We start from the raw sequence: 17,593 nt of genomic DNA, 5'->3' as shown, positions 1-17,593 counted from the left end.
GTCGAACCTTTAGTAGCTAAAGTGTTTCTTTTTTTTTTTTTTTTTTTTTTTTTTTTGCATTTCCATTGCTGCTGCATCACTGCAGAGATGTTCCGGTTGGTCCCCTTGCCTCCAGTCTCCCCTCCGATCCCATCTTTCCAGGATGATGTCACTAATGTTCAAGTGTGATCATGTCACTTGCTTAAATTGAATTCTGTCGGGGAGTCCCCTTCAGGCTCTCTCCCTGTTCGCTCCTTCACTTCCTGGCCCACCTTTTCGCGCATATCCTGAAAGCCTTTAAAGAAGCACACAGTTTCCATGACATGCCGTGTGGTTTTCCATTTTCGTCTTCTCCCCAGGCTGCCCCCGTCCTTGGGGTTCTCTCCCCTCAGCGGCGACTTTTTTTATTTTCTTGGTTTAGCCAACTTATCTTCTTCCTTCAATGGTAAGCCTTAAGATCATCACGGTGCCAGGCATTATATTTGTTATAACTCAGTCCACTCCTGTTTGTAGATGAAGAAACTGAAATGCAGAGAGGTTGAGAGATTTTCGTTCGAGGCTGCTCAGCTCATAGCCAGTACCTGGACCACGGCCGATTGACTCAATTAATGGCTTTCTAACCACTGTGCGATATGGCCTCTCCTGGGTGGCGGTCATTGGGTTCTTTGTCTGCCATTACTCCTCCTCTTTCAGCCCTGTAGACAATAAGCTCCTCGAAAGCCATGGCCATGTCGTCAGACTCTGTTTCTAGAACCTAGCACTGCCTGGCAGAGAGCAGGCATGCAATAAATATTTTTAATGAATGATTCAAGTGTGATTAAGGTTATCTGTACTTGCCCCGCCCACTCCCCACTCTGGCTTCATTCAGTTACTTTTTTGGGAGCGAGCATATCAAAGTCTTCATAAAAGCAGACCAGGCTAAACTGATAAGCAGCCCTCATGCTCAAGGGTGGATGTAACGTTTAAGCAGTTGATCCCTACATCTGGAGGGAATGCACGTTCGGAAGGCTGGAAGGCTGGGGCAGGCCTCTGACCAGTCCAGGAGCTCAGATCTCCCTGCCAGCGGCCACCGACGTCCCCTCCACGGCCGGCCCCTCTCCCGCGTCTTCTTCCCTACGCACCCGCTTGTCAAGAAGTAGAAAGCTTTGACTGAACTTCCTTAATTTGTAACAGTTTTCCAGTTCTACTATGTTAAGGCATATTTTCTTCAAAAATAAAAAAAAAAAAAGAATGACGTCAAAACAAAATGAAACAAATCTTATAGCTTTGCTGCTTCACAGAGAGACGGACTCTTCCCAACTTGTTTAGTCCCCTGGCATTTACTATAAGAATGTGGAAGATTGAATTTTATGTAGTTTGACCTTTTGAAAGTTGGGATGAACATTTGCATTATTCTGATTTTCACCCTCTCGTCCAACCAGCACAGAATTGCATGACAGTTTGAAACTTGTCTAGATTGTTCAGATACAGATTTTTTTAAAAATAGCAATTTTGTGGAGAGCTGATTTATTTGTTTGTGCTTGTTTAAATCCTTCAAGTAATGAAAATGATTATTGCTATCTACAAAAGAGGTGAAAGTGTCATTGAGCAAAGGCTTCACAGAGAAAATAATTAGAAAGCTGTCATTTCCATAAATACCTTGACAGTAAAATATCTACAAAGTACTGTAGTGAGTGTTTCAAATACAGAAAAAGCTACTAGCCCCACATTTAGGACCAATCTCTAGAAAATAAAAATAAAATATGTTTGCTTCCAGCACACCATGAATTCTCCATTCTTTGAATTTGTATAAACATGGTTCTTAAAAAGTCTGGATTCTAGGTTGAATAATATGGGACCTTGGTTCAATCATGTCTCCTCTCCAGAAGTTAGATTTTTCACCTTTGAAATGAGTGGTTGGATTAGATGACCTCCACCTTCCTTTTAGGTTGCTTGTTCTGTCTTTGGTTATTTATTTGTTCATGCGTTTAACTAGAATAACTGTGGCTTCCGCTTTTCCTCTGGTATCTAGTTCTCCCTTGCGAACCAAAATTGCCTGTGGTCTTTCCCACTTCCTGCCCCCAAATTCCTTGGTTGCTCTAGTTCTTGCATGTGGTAGAACCTCTTTGAATTCTTTTTGCCCCATCCAATTTATGTCTCTTCTTCGGGACTTTTCCCCTGCAGGGTGGTGGCTATTGATAATCCTTGTCGAAGGATATTAATGGCTAATGTACTGCCTTCCGCAGTTAACACATCTTTATTTATATAGGGGCCTTAGAGATACAATATTTTTGCTCTTTTCCCTCTTTCTTCTCCTCTCTCCCTGTAAAGAAAGACTTAGTAGAGATTACAACTGAATGAACGAGCGATGCTTTGGCACTGGTGAAGTACTATTACTGTGTGTAAGCAATTGCCAACTTCACATAGTGAATTATTGCTTCAGTAATTTATTGAGAATTTAATTAAAGATACTCTGCTCCTAAAACAGATACGAATTATTCTCTCACGTTAGGAATTTCTCATGTGATTTGAATACTTAAGAAAGTGCAGGCTTGTCCAAGATTGCTAGAGCATCATCTCAGGGATGATAGGAACCATAATTGTGCTGAATTCCCCTTCTCATGGGCATTAAACCCTATGTGTCAGGTACTGGCCCTTGAAAAGTAGTTTGATAAGTTAGTCAATGAGAAGGCATCAAAGATTTTATAAATGAGTCAAACAAATGAATCTTAGTGTTTTACATGAAATTCTGATATAGATGAGCTAGACAGCATCCATTACTGTTCTTAGCTCTCAGATATCCACACACCTCAAATTAATATTCTTAGTTGCTTTATTTTCATGTCATCTTTTTAACCCTACTTTTCACATTTGCAAGGCTGCGCATGTTTAAATCTAATCTGGGTAAGGCTCACGGATCAGAAATTGATTATTTTAGCCCAAGCAAATCACGTATGGCAAATTGTCTAAAATGAAATAAAACAAAATGAAATAAGCGTTTCTGAGTTGACCACTATTGCACATTATCCATGGAAACTAGCTTTCTCATGGGATATTAAAACATGTTTGACTTATTTAATATGCTAAGCGTATCAATTAAAACTGAAGTACTTTGAATGGGGAAACTAAACCTCAAAAAAATAAAAATAAAAATAATTAAAAAAAAATCTGCAGCAATTTGTACCATAGAAGTCAATGCCATTGTTCAAAGCTTAAATGGTTACCTTCTAATAAGACGGAAGAACAGAAATGTAAAGGGAAGCGTTTGTGGAAACGTAACTAGACGAGGAGCCACCATGAAGATGGAACAGGCTTGTGACAATAGACAAAGCCATCCTTTCACTAAGCCCAGCAAGTGCTTCCATGTATCAGGCAGTAGGAGTGATATTAGGGTAATTCTGGTATATATCATGCCCTCAAGAAAGTCATAGTCTAGTGGGGGAGATGAGCCTTGTAGGAGAAATTATCAGACGACCAAAAGCTGGGATGCTCTCCAAGGATCAGGCAATCGGGGAATGTCGAGGTGGCCTGTTTCTAGAGAGCAACAAGCCCGAATGCTTTCTAGGAATGTCCAATACACATCACGAGTGCTGCTAATCTCACCCCCATGCCCCTGGTAGACGTCAGTAAATGATGAGGACAGTTTCCCTAGCTGGACCCAGAATGAGACCTCAGGCTTCTTTTCCAGACAACATTTCAGGCAATCACTACCCATCGAGGTTGGCCAACAAAATTTATGTCCTTTCCTAAATAAGTGATTTTCGGAGCTCCTCTGAGAAAACTTGGTAACTTACGGTTTGCCCAGCTCTTCTGACCAGGAGATACTCCCAGGGTACTACTGATAAAACTTGGAGACTGAATGGGTACTGAGAGAAGAGGATAGGGGGCTTCAAGGATGAATGGGTCATCCAACTTAGATTTTGGGACGATGTCGATGCCATTAAGACGTAATAGCTATAGAATAAGCAGACCGTTAAGCAGCTTGCATATGTCTGCACTATAAGTTTGAGAGTATAACAAGACACCCAAATGAAGAGGGAGATATCCATCCAAACCCACCAGATCTGAACCATTTCCAGTTTTTTATCTTAGTAATTGGCCCTGTCATTCATCCAGCTATCTAAGCCAGAAAGCTAGGCGACATTCTTGACAGTTTCCACTACCCCGTAGCTAATCTATCATGAAGTCTTATCAGTTTTATTTTCTATACATTGTTTTAATTCATGTACTTAACACCATTTCCACCACTAGATATTGCAAGAGACATATTTACACTAAAAAATTATTCATTGTTTACCTGAAAGTCAAATTTAACTGGGCATCCCATATTTTTATTTGCTAAATTCTAGCCCAAAATAATCTCGTTCAAAAAAAAAAAATGGTCTTCAGACTCTATGCTCTGGATTGGACTATGGGTGGATTGTTTATTTTGTCAGTATATGGTACTAAGATAATAAAGATGAATATACATTTATTTAACCTGCATAGCACTGTGTATATTTAGATGGCTTTTCAAAAAAAAAAAAAATCAGTTGAGTAAAGTCAAACCACAGAATGTTTTGTAAAATACAGATGAAAAGTATAGTGGAAAGACAAAATGTTTTCTCTGGTTTGACATTAGCTGACTCTTCTTCTAAAACTTTGATAACCATATCATTCCCCTAGGAAAGGCCGACATGCTGAAATTCTTCACATATTTTGTAAATTTATGTGTTACTGAAAAACTGAATCCGAGCCAACATGAGCGATATTGTCAGGTTCCCTCAGAGCTTAGCAGAATACTACATCATGCATGACCTGTTTTTGAAATGGGATTTTGAGAAAAACAGCAGAACACCTTTTCTGACTTCTTTTCCATTAACTGTTCACACTTGACACATTCCTGAGACGATCTCGTTAGCTCGCATCACGGCTACCAGATTGCCACATCTGCTTTCTTAGCTGAGGACTGTAGTTTCAGGTAATAGAATCAATTCTGGCTGAGGATATTAGGGCACTCACAGAGAGCCGGGCGGAGAAGCTCAACACCCAACCATGTTGTGAGGGTTGTTGTAGAAAAGATACCACTTAACCATCACATAGCCCACGCAACTGCCTCAGTTTGCACCAGTGACATCTTGAGACTGGCCAAGCTCTGCCACTGCTGCCATTAAGAGCTGGATGCCTCCACCGCCACACTTAACAAAAGATGGATTCCATCCACTCTTAGTTCCTCACATTGCCTCCATCCGAACTGCCATTTTCAGTGAGTGGCTCTGTGCCCGAACTGCGAGGAAAGCTGGGAACTTGGATTCTGGATTCTACCTTGGGGAAGCTCAACTTATAATTTGGAAAATTTTCCAAATACACAAGAAGGGTGTTGAAAGATACTGATCAGCAAATAGCACGAAAAACGGTCCCGACGCTTAGAAGCAACACACCACACTTTACAAACATCCTACTAAATAGTCCATAATGATTAGGACGCAGGCGTCGGGGTCAGATGGACTTAGGTTCCAGATCCGGCTTCGCCTCTCACTGACCGGAAGACTGGATGAGGCCCTGTAACGTGTCATCTTCCCATCTGTGAAGTGGGCACCGTGATATAACTCACCTCATAGGATGGCGGTCAGAAGACAATGAGAAAGGCAAACGTGTTTGGTGGCGTTTACATCCTCACAGGACAAGTCCTGGACCTCATTGTGAATATTGTCGTTACCTACCTATCTTTCTTTTAAAGTCTTTAAATTAAAATCAATTTGGGGGTTTTTGAAAAGAATCTTAAGTTTTCCTTTAGGGTTGTCTTTTTCACGAAAAATATATTTTCCTAGTGAATTGTTTCACCCATGACATTATTGGAAAGGTGTGCAAACATTCATTTTCTTACACTTTTTTTTCTGATATTTTTCTAATTACATGGCCAAAAAATTGGAACTTATGGAAAAGCCGAAAGGTGGAAATAAAAATACCTCAAAATTCTATCTAGAAATAGACGCTGTTAATGGTGTGCCATATCTTTGTTGGGAAGTATTTTCTATCAACAATAAGAATCACATATTTGTGATGGGGTTTGGATTCCCTTTGATTCCCGGAGGTTGCTATAAGCCCACAGTCCCCAGCCCGGCCTCCCCACGACCTTCATCTGCATTTTCTCCGCTTTCACATCGGAAGGGAAAGGTCACTGGAAACCTTTGTTACCAGGTTGCGAGTTTTGTTTTATTTATTAATTTTGTGTGTCAGGTTTATGTGTTAGCTTCGTGTTTCTAAACAGGGGGAGTCGAGAATGCTGGGAAATATTATTTGGCTCAGCAGGAGCTTTTGAGAGAGTGAGAGGGGAAGAAAATTACTCTTTTATTGTGAGGTTTGCCAAATGATCTCTGAGAAGCTGTGATATCATTCATATGCTGTGCCAAGCTGGATCGAAGCTGCTCATCTTGGCAGACATCTAGAGTGAGCGTATAATTCCTCGGGGTTGGTATAGGCCTTTATCAGAAATAGTTCCATAGGCAGTATTTACATAACTGTGGTGGAGTGTGAGAATAAACACAGCTGTGGCATTGCCCTAAATATTTCTATTCAGCAGGGAATTAAAAGAGAACTTTATCGCTGAACTACAGATAAACACAATTCATCAAGCAATGGTCAGTTCGACTGGGGAACAAAATAGGAGTTATAAAAGACTGGCCCAGCTGAAAATAGCTCCAATCAGCCATCCTGACTTTATTGCTCCTTTACTCCCTCCCCCCTCTTTCCCAGTTCCAGAAATATAGGACTCATCAGCTAGCGAATAAGTTGTCTCGATTTTTTTTTTTTAACGCTGAGGAGGTAGCGGAAGGCACTCTGATTTACTGAGCGTAGGCCTACTGTGTGTGAGAGTGCTTCTGGGTGCTTTATATAGGTCCCTCGTTGAGAAGGGTTCCCTTTTTCTTTCTAGATTGAATGTTGATGAGAGTATGTTTTTATTTTTTGTTTGTTTTTGCCAAGGAGAAGCCTTTTTAACTGAAACGGAAGCGTGGTTGCCACAGTTCTAAGTGGGCTGCATCTCACAAGTTACTTTAAGCAACCATGTACTTTAAACATCAGTACAGTCCCCATTTGGCCGTGCACAGGAAGGTAGTTACATAGTGTGTTAGTTTTCTTGGACTTCCATGTCAAAGTGGACACAAGTTAAAGCTGAAAACAACAGAAATTTATCCTCTCTGTTTTGGAGGCTGGAAGTTTGAAATCAAGGAGTTGGCGGGCTGGTTGTATCCCGAGACTCAGAGAAAAACCGTCACCTGCCTCTCTCCTGGCTTTTGGTGGTCAGATCCTCAGCATCCCCTGGCCTGTAGAGGCGTCACTCCAGTCTGAAACTCTGCCTCACATTGCTGTTTCCTCTGTGTCTCTGTGTGTCTTTTCTGTCTGTTATAGTCACTCTCTCATTGGATTTAGGACCCCCGCTAATCCAGCGGGTAGATTAATGAGATAAGGCTCTCACCTCTGTCCTTGCTTTAATTACTTCTGCAAAGATTTTATTTCCAAATGAGTTATGTGCTAGGGTTCTGGGTAGACATAAATTTGGGGTGAGGGGATACTACTCAACTTACTACACGTGGTGAGCTTCTTGGGGACAGGGACCATGTACTCTCCTTTCCTCTGCAGCGGTCCTCAACCTTTTTGGCATCCGTGACAGGTGCTCCTACAAGAATCTAATGCCTGATGATCCTAGGTAGAGCTGAGGCAATGATGCTAACGCTGGGGAGCAGCTGCAAATGTAGGTGAAGCTTCACTCCCTGGCCTGTTGCTCATCTCCTGCTGCGTGGCCCGGTTCCCAACAGGCCACAGACCTGTAGGAGTCCATGGCCTGGGGTTTGGGGAACCCTGCCAGCACCCAACGCATGCTAAATGCCTTTGAGCATTCTGGAATACTTGCAAACACAGTGTGTCTTTATGCGCATTTGCAAAGAAATCACTGCATGTCTCCAACTTTAATTTGTAACCCAGGAGATTTACTGGGATTTTCTGTTTCAGTATGCATGCCTCGTCTCTTTACTAATAGTATAGCTAAGAGAGAGCTTCAGTACAATACAAAATACAATACGAAAGCATTGCATTCACTAATGTTCTTTTTTCCAATTACTGAGCCAACAGGAGATTCTTAAAATGCTACAAGCATAAATGACAACTACTAACAACAAGATTTACAAGTTACAGAGCATTTTCACAATTGTAATCTCATTTGATGCTGTAGTAACCAGTGAAAGGTTATTATCACCTTCATTATAATCGTTATCACTTTCATCATCATCATCATTCCTATTTTATAAGGTATAAAGAAACTCGAGGCTCATAGAAATTAAGTGACCTATTTGTGGTCAGTGTATGAGTCAGGACTTTTAGTTGCATTTGACAACAACCCAACTCAAAAAGGGAACATAGGAGAAAAGTGTGAGGATATACTGAGTGTCGGGTCGACTAGATCCAGGTCTGCCAGCTCTCAGCTCTGCTCTTCTCTGGGTCGGCTTTATCTGCAGGCAGACCCTCCCCTCATGCTGGCCAGATGCCCATCAGCAAGCAGATCCATAATGATATCAGACCCCTCAGTATATATGATGAGAAAAGAAACAATCCAGAAATGACTAATACAGAAATCCCGAGCCTGGATCTCTTTTGTCCAAGTTGCATCACATTTACAATCCTCAAATCATGAAGCCCCCAAACCACATAGACTGAGAACAGGGGGTAAAGCCTGTTACCAGAAGCGGGAATGGGAACTGGGCAGACAGAACTGCGGATGTCCAGAAGGCAGCTTAGCTTACAAGTGACAGAGCCTGGACCTGAGACAAGGTCGTTTTAACCAACAGTCCAGCTCTCCTGCTCTTTCTCCCCTTCCTCTTTTGTTCAAACACAGTGAACCCCTAATGGATGTACATGGGGCAGAATTCAGAAGATACAAAGTTATGCAATGAAAAGTCTCCGTCCTAATCTTGTCTTCCTGTCACTCAATTTCCTCCCTAACTGAACCCACCTGGACGCCTCTCCAGGCCCAGTCCCCACGTTTCCAAGCGTCCGCACAGGTCATTTCATGTCGGTGACAGGATGCTGTGCTCAGCGTTCTGCCTTGTGCTTTTTCCACTTCCATTGTATTAGGCATTTTTGGTTCCCTGACTTTAATGATTTCAATCACCCGGCCACAGTGGCATCTTCACACACCACTTAGTTATTTTTCCACTCTTGAGTTTGTCTTATTTTCCTTTTTTCCCTCTCCCTCTTCTTTCCTCCCCTCTTTTTACTTCATTTCTTCATTTTTATCTCCTTCCGTACGCTTAGAAATTGATGAAGTAATTATTGGAGTGGAAACTGATTTTTGAAAGAATGGGTTACATGAAATATTTGACCCTACAAAATGGTCCTTTTGGGGTAGGTCGTCAGCAAAATACTTTAGAAAGTTGAAACTGTGTCCCATCTCTTTTCATTCCCATAGTCACTGGTTAGGTTAGGCAGTTGAGGAAGCAAAGGAACTTGGTCGTAGCTCTAGTTACGGCCATAATCATATCAACTTGTGCTCCTCCTGAGCTGGATCCTCAGAGAGCTCTTTTAGGTAGAACGAAGAGGTAGATGGAATAAGGGGAGATGTATTATCAGGTTTGCCCCAGATCTTTCACTATCTCACAAAAGACTCAAGCATCTCTCCCCAAAGCTATTTTTTTCCATTCCGAGATGTTAGAAATAGTCCTTGTGTAACGTTTTCAATTTTTCCGGGGCTTGCATTTTCCTCCAAGTCCAAAGACTCTGAAAAAGAGTTGGACCAGAGCACACCCTGGAAGATTCTCCCTACCTCACTGGACCACAGCCATTTCGTTGTACACAAGTTAGAGAAGGTTATTCATTGGAAACTAGAACTTAAACCAGAATCAATCAAGATCAGCTTAACACTAAGACATCTCGTGCATATATTATCTTATGCAGTCTTTCCAGTAATCTTGAGAGGTAAGTGTATTGAGCCATTTTACAGATAAGGAGAGTGAAGCTTAGGGAGGTCAAGTAACTTCCTTAAGGCCTCGTAGCCAACAAGTTTTAGAGCCAGATTTAATTAAAAAAAAAAAAATCCATGTACTTAACAAGTACTTCCTCTCACACATGCTTTGAATTGGGGAGATAATGGGCTACTGGAAGAACCACTACACAGCCATTCCAGAAATGGAATTTCTTTCTCTGTCGCTAATCCTCTAAAAAGTGTGTTGCACTGCATCCTATTTTGGTAAGATGTAATTAAATGACGAATTAGGCCAAAATGTGTGCATTCGAGGTTTGTGCTAGGTAATAAATGTAAAAACCACCCCCTGACCTTGTTTACAATCTTCAGTCGTCACTCAGAGATTCTGGGGACTTTAGTACCACCAGCTACTTAGTGTTTGCTTTAGATAGTGGAGCTCATTTGGTATTGAAAGGGAAGTCATATCCCCTTTTGTTCTTCCTCTTTGGGTTCTTTGGGGGTGAGGGAGAAGTGAGTGGAGATTACGGAATTCTTTCATTTACTCATTGTGCAAACAACCTCTTCTGTGCCAGACCAGCCAACAAGTCTTAGGCCCCATCATTTTTCATGGTTTCATGCCGCTCCTCTGTGTTAATGAGAGGGACTTTCTCATCCCTCCTGGTGTCACGGACCCCTATCTCGAGTGCACAGTCTGTCTTACTTTGTAACCTGGAGCTGCAGCTCAGTCGGAAAGAATGGTCTCCTCCTTCATCCAAACCGATAAGCTCTTTAGAGGCTGCCGGGTCCCAGCCACAACGGTCTCCTTTTACATTTGGGACAGACTCTCCAGAGCTTTGCTTTATCCAAAGCCTCTCCATGGTGGTTTCAGGATATGTTCCCAGATTCTTTGATTCTCTTCTTTTAAGAGGTAAAGCCTACTTCTCCTTCTCATGAGTGTGCACTGGACTTAGTGACTGACTTCTAACAAAACAGAAATGAACCAGAAGTGATGGTATTTGACTTTGGAGACCAGGTCATCAAAGCAATAGTAGTTCCTCTTTGCTTTCTGGGGGAAAACCAACTACCCCGTCATGAAGGCACTCGGGCGGCCCCTGGAGAGGCCCATATGGCGAGGAACTGAGGCCTCCTGCCAACAATCATGTGAGTGCTGCGTCTGAGATCCTCAGCCCAGTCAGGATCGCTGTTGCAACAGGAAGCCCCCGAGCCAGAACCACTCAGCTAAAGCCGCTCCCAAATTCATAATGCACAGATGCTGTGAAGTAACAAGTGTTTGAAGTTTAAAGCCACTTGATTCCAGGGGAATTTGTTACTCGGGGTTTCTGCTTGGCCTTGAAGAGGCCTGCCATGATGCGTAACCTAGGTAATTTGTGGAACATTTAGAGCATATGCCCAGGCCTCGGCCTCTCGGCCTCTAGAAACTTTTTCTCAATAGGTCTGGGATGGGGCCGCAGGTTCTGCATTTACTTAAATGATTAACAACAACAACAACAAAATTACAGGTTTCCAAGGAATGCTTTTGAGAATGCCTGCTTTTTTGGGGGGTGGGGGTGGGGGGGGTGGGGGAGGGTCTCTAAAAAGTACAGGCCTCTCTATTTTGTGTCCAATGTGTGCTTTCTTTGAGACCGATTGGGGCAGGTCAGTTCACCTTTCAGCATATCAGCCACTGGGAGCCCTGGCGAACAACCAAGCTCAGAGCTTGTCCTTATGAACTTGGAGAGTACCCTTGTTCTAACTTGAATTGCATCAGATTTACCTGGAGGGTGACCGCTGGGCCTCACCTGTAATTCGGTGGGTCCAGGGCGGGGACCAAGAATTTTCGTTTCTCAGAAGTTCTCAGGTGCTGCTGCTGCTGATTGGTGGCTGCACCATGAGAACCACCACTGACAAGCCTTGGGCCTCAGAAAGAGTCCCAGATCCTTCCTATACTGCGGGCAACGACAACAGATGGAAACAAACAAACGAAGCCTCACCCTTTTTGCCTGAGACATAAGTAATCCATGGTGAGAAATCCTACTAGTGGTTATTTTGGGGGATAATAACTGGAAAGGGACTGTGAAAGGGGTCCCTTGGGATGTGTGTAATACTCTGCTTCTTAATCTGAGCAGTGGTTACATGAATGTGTTCCCTTTGCAAAAAGACAGTTGAGCCGCACACTACAATTTGTGCCCTTTTCTCTCTATATGCTATACTTAAAATCTTACTTAGAAATTAATAATGATAAAGACTGTCTTAAAACCTGGGGAGAATGGGCCTCCCTTCACTAGCCTGTACCTCTGTTTACAAGTCAGCTTTCCCCTGGGGATGTGCTGGCAACCCAACAAAGGAAATATTCTTCCTTCCTTTCTTTTTTGCTGGTATCGCGCGCGCGCGTGTGTGTGTGTGTGTGTGTGTGTGGAGGTGATACCTGGGGAGTAGCTGCTTCCCAAGCTGTCATTTCTTTAAAAGCAAATCCAGATCTTCAAAAGAAAATATTATAAAAGAAATATTCACCTTTTTTAAATTCCTGGAACAATAGACATTGGTAGCATACTTTGAAAAGCGAGTTGAGCTCATTAACACTTTCTGAGAACGCTGGTCTGCCTCTGGCTGTGCACACCTTTCCTGAAGAGCAGGAACTTCGGGAGGGAAGGGCAGCTCGCCCCAGGCTGACCGCTCATTTCTTTGAGAAGTGCCCAAGAAGCCTGAGATTTTTTTTCTTCTGGATGAGGACAAATGTCACCTAACAAATTCCCTATCTCATCACATAAAACCTTCGGCGTCTCCACGAGAAGGCTTGTTTTGCAAATTTCTTATAAAAAAAAAAATGCGAATTATTGCTTAAACTCCCCTAGATACATTCCACTTTCTACATCATTCCTTTTCTACAGTTTAAGTTTACAGGTAAGAAGTTTCACTCACTGTGAAAAGTTGGTTTCAAATGTAAATGAGGCCAGGTTACTTGGGACTTCTGGTTTTCAGGTGATCTGCAGAATTGTTATTTTGAAACGCAGGAGCGAAGTAGGACACTTTGGGGCACGTTTGCTGGTGACGAGGACTTTAGACAGCTGTAGAAGACAATGACGCTCTCCTGCTGGAAGCTGTCCAGTCTAAAGGAGAGACACCATCACACAGCATTTAATTCATGGGCTTCCGAGCCTAACCAACGTGGGTTCGAATCCCAGTATCGCCAGCTGTGTGGCCTGTCATGAATCACTTCTCTTCGCCTCCCTCCAGATTTCAGGTTTTCCTCTCGTTAAATGGACTTAGTATATCAGGCAGAGGGCTGTTGGGAAAATTATATAAAATAATCTAAAGACGATTTAACATTTTACCGGGCAGATAGTAAATACTCAATGAAGGATAACATAATTATTAAAAGACGAAAGGAAATGAATAAGTGGATCATTTTATTCAGTGTCGAATTTCCCAATCCCTATATCTTTCTAACGTAAACATGAATGAATAAATGGTATTTCCTGGCATGTATACATGAATGAATAAAATATATTTTTTCTGTCCACAATAAAAATTACCTGTCTCAAAGTTATAGATGTGTAGAACGGGTTAATTAATGGTTGCCAGGGATTTGGGATGGCGATCGGGAGAGGAGCGCTCATGACTCTAAATGCAGGATAGACGGCGAGCACTGTGGTGATGGAATGGTCCTGGGCCCTGATCGCAGTGGTGGTGACAGGCATCTGCACAGGATGAGATGGCGCAGAACCGTGCGCCTCCGCCGCACCAATGCCAGTTCCCCGGTTTTCATAGTGCGTCATAGTTATGTAAACTATAACCATCATCGAGGGAAACTGAGTGAAAGGTAGCCACAGACCACTGTACTATTTTTGCAATGTGGCATTAATCTGTAAGCCCTTCAAAATAAAATTTTAAAGTAAAAAAAAAAATGTTCGTCTAGAATTTCCTCCTTTTACCTCAGTTACAGTATTCAGAGCCTTCACTCTGTACCTCTGATGGTCCAGTTGGAGCTCTGGCATAAGTTTTGGTGCCGGCTTTAAACGTAACACTCTCAGTGCGTGTGTCTCCTCATTGTTAACCCTTTCTACGCCATTTCATTCCTTCACTACAGATGTCCAAGGAAGGGTAAGTGGTAAGAAAATGCACCACAGTCAGGGTTCCTAAAGGAGGCAGAGTTTGGCCATCTTTGATTCAAAAATTTCACAATTAACAATAAACAATAGGATTAAGCATGTGGCTAGATATTTTTATCTACTTCTTGCCAGCAGCAGTAAGGATATATTATTAAAATACTCTGTGGATTGAGAGGTAAAAGTTAATATCAGTTCACAGTTTCGAAGTCCTGTTACAGTGCCACAAATAAGCCAGTCAGCTCAATAACAGGAAAACCAGACATTCTTAATTCAGGTGACACGGTGATTGGATATCTATGCCCCCCCAGAACGTAGGCCAGTGCCTGAGCCCTCAATAAATATTTGTGGATGGATGAATGAATGAGTGAATGAATGAGTGAGTGAATGACAAGACCATTAAGGTAAACCATGCGAAACTGACAAAGTCTAAAAAGTAAGAGTAAAGAATTTGTTCACCTTCGTGGTTCGGGACTTGAGGAAGCAGGCTCAGCCAGGGAGCGTTCTCACCCTTCTCTCTGCTTCTCCAGGCAGCTCGAAGTCCACTCTCCAGATGCTAAGCACACAGTGATCCTTAGGAGCAAGGACTCAGCCACCGCCCAGGCCTGGTTCAGTGCCATCCATTCCAACGTCAGTGACCTGCTGTCCCAAGTGATCGCCGAGGTCAGAGAGCAGCTGGGGCAAACAGGCATTGCCGGGAGCCGAGAGATCAGACACCTTGGCTGGCTTGCAGAAAAGGTAAGGAAAATGTTCCCCACGTCATAGTCGTTTTGCCCAGGGTTTCACCAGCGCCGGTGGCATCCACCGACGTCAGTTTTCTTACTCCGTAGGTTGAGTCCCTCGTTCACAGTCTGTCTGTTTGGATTTCTTGTCCGTCTCCAACGGGTTTGCCTTTGCATTGTACAGGGGCTGTATCTTGATCAACCTTGATTCCCTCACGTATATGCCAACATGTGGCAAATAGCAGGTGGTCACTAATTGTCGAATGGATGAGTGAGTGGGTGAGTGGAGGGACATTGATTCTCCCATCACCATATCAAGGTTAGGAATACCAACTCGAACTCACGACGGAGCTGATGCCGTGGGAGGTAAAGAGGTTGGAATTGTTGCTTAAAAGGATTTGTGTGGGTTTCAATGAAGCTGCTTATTAATAATGCAGCTACATTTACAAATAATTGCAGTAATAATATCGGCAAGAATTTCTTTGAGCAATGCTTATATGCTAATTCTTTTCATATGTCTTATATCTTATTTTCAAGCTGGCAGACCCTGAATGTCATTGATGAGTACCTATTTTGTACAAGGCATGGTGCTAGACTAGAGTGGGAGGGGTGTGTAAATCTGAACAAAGCCCTAGTCTGTGTTCTCAGGGAGGACAGCTGCTGTAGCAAGGGCCTGGGGTCATGTTGGCACTGTCACTCTGATTTCTTTTCCCAAGCTACATGATCCGTTGAAGATAGTAAAACACACTTTGCAGTGATCTCCTGAGAGTTAACCTTTCTCTTCATTTCAAAGGATTGAGTTTTCGCCATTGTCCCTACACCTGATTGCTGTCCCTTGAACTTGACCTTGAGTGCTCAGGAACACTGGGCTTTAGGGACAGTCTGACCTCCCAGTGACTCGTAGTCTAATAGGCGGTAAATGGAATAATGATCGTCACAATAACAGTATTCCTGCCAGTGAACCATGTCACCTGAGAAGGCCCAGTCAAATGGCACTTGAAAATAATGCTTGAACATAGCTTTCGGCTGTTTTCCACCATTGTTCTTTGTTCGTACCAGTTCATGCATGGGGCTTGGCTACAAAGTTCAACACAAAGTGAGCTGTTTGGTTTGGTACTGGCCCATCTCTCACAGATTTCAAAGGACTAAAGGGACAATGCAGGTAGTGGTAGCTCCAAAATCATAATAAACACAAACCACAGGTGCCTCTTGTAACCTTATGTGTCAGGGTTTTTGATGTAGACGGCGCTGCAAATCTGGATGATATCATTTTAGAAGTCACAGTCTTTAACATCTCTAATTATTACTCACTCCAAATATGTTTTTATTGGGAGAAGGCCTATTAGTAAGGAATCTTCCATCTGCAAGTGACAGAAAGCTCTGCTCAGTTCAGCTTGAACAAAAAAGAGAATGTACAGTTGCTGATAACTACAATGTCCAAGGCTAAGCTTCAGGCAGGGTGGGATCTAGGGGTTCAAATAACAATATTAGGCCTGCCTCTTTATCTTTTAGTACGGTGCCCACTCCATTGGTTTATACTCAGGCAAGCCCTCTTCCTTAACCTGACTTTTCCAGGCTTGTATTTCTCCTCACAGCCAGCTGTTTCAGTTAATAGAGGTCTCTTTGCCCTCATAGTTCCAAAAGAAGACCTAAGATTAAGCCTAATTATACTAAGATCATATGTTCAGCACCGGGTTGGGGCTGATATCAGCCTCATCCAAGCCATGTGCACTCAGAGATGAGGAGAACGGGTTCTCTAATGGAAAATTAGGCTGCTGTACAAGGAAAAAACTAAAAGGATTCTGGGGAAGGAAAGGCAACAGATGTTCACTAGAGAAGGAAAAGGAGAGGAATTGATTGGGATGAGACGTGTGCTCACTTCGTTAAGGTCCTGAGTGGACATGGAGATGTGCCACATATTTCAAGGTCCTGGCAGGAGGTAGATGGCAAAGTCAGAAGGGATGATCGGAAAGGATTTACTGCAGGAATAATTTATAAGGTGTGACCAAGGGAAGGGAAGCCAATAGAGACAAAGCATTCCAGAGCTAAGTACAGCAGCTGGACTCGTAAAACCTAGCAAGACTTGTAGCTGAGGAAAGGGCTACCCGCTAAGAGTGGTGAGGGTTCACTTTGGAGGGAGACACAAGCCCTGCCCACTGATCTCCTAGTGTCTCCCATTGGCTGGGGTGACTGGAAGCGGAGGCAAGGGGGCCCCAGGGAGGCACTCTGTTGGGGTCAGCCTCCCAGGACACAGAGCAGAATGGAAAAGGGTAGAACCTGGATCTGGAGGGGCCGCGGGAGGCTGCCCAGAACACACATCTCTCCACCCTCCAGATAACTGAGATGGTCTCCACTCCGGAAAGTCCTTTTCTCTCATCTCTTTTAATACAAATTACATTTAAAGTCATTATCATTTTGTTTGGATAGTTGAAAAATAGTATTGGATCATTATCAGTGATTTTTAAATTTTTTCCAAAGGCTCCATTTTCTCACTTATAAATTATCTGCTTATGCCTTTTGCTTATCACAAATTAACCAGTAGATGTGTTATTAGGAAAAATAATAAAGATGTACAAAAAGCTCTTCCCGTTTTTAGAGTATTGCTTTTTGATGTAATTTCAGATAATCATGACAGTTGTTTCTTTAAATTGTATTATGCATTATATCCATAACAGCAATAATGACTTATCACGGACAATGATCAGAAGTAAGAATATCTTTTGTTGCCTTCATCTTCAAAACTTCTCAAAAGATTACCATAGATCAAGACTACAGGAATCTTTTTTGAATAAATATTTAATACTGAATCCTAGTGTGGAGACGTATGAATGGTTTTTAGCAAAATGTTACAATGAATGGCAAATCCTTAATAC

At 42.7% G+C, this 17,593-nt stretch overlaps 1 protein-coding gene across 1 annotated transcript in view; it reads left to right on the top strand.

The window, feature by feature from the left end:
• SNTB1 (syntrophin beta 1) overlaps positions 1–17,593 on the top strand; it is a 192,501-nt gene that overhangs the window by 116,760 nt on the left and 58,148 nt on the right. The window contains exon 3 of the mRNA XM_016156574.2: positions 14,529–14,736. Within this exon, the coding sequence (XP_016012060.2) occupies positions 14,529–14,736 (208 nt within the window). The remainder of the gene's footprint in view (positions 1–14,528; positions 14,737–17,593) is intronic.

This window comes from Rousettus aegyptiacus, unplaced genomic scaffold (genome assembly GCF_014176215.1).
Source record: "Rousettus aegyptiacus isolate mRouAeg1 unplaced genomic scaffold, mRouAeg1.p scaffold_m13_p_15, whole genome shotgun sequence".
Classification (NCBI taxonomy): Eukaryota; Metazoa; Chordata; class Mammalia; order Chiroptera; family Pteropodidae; genus Rousettus; species Rousettus aegyptiacus.
This window is presented reverse-complemented; position numbering and strand designations above follow the sequence as displayed.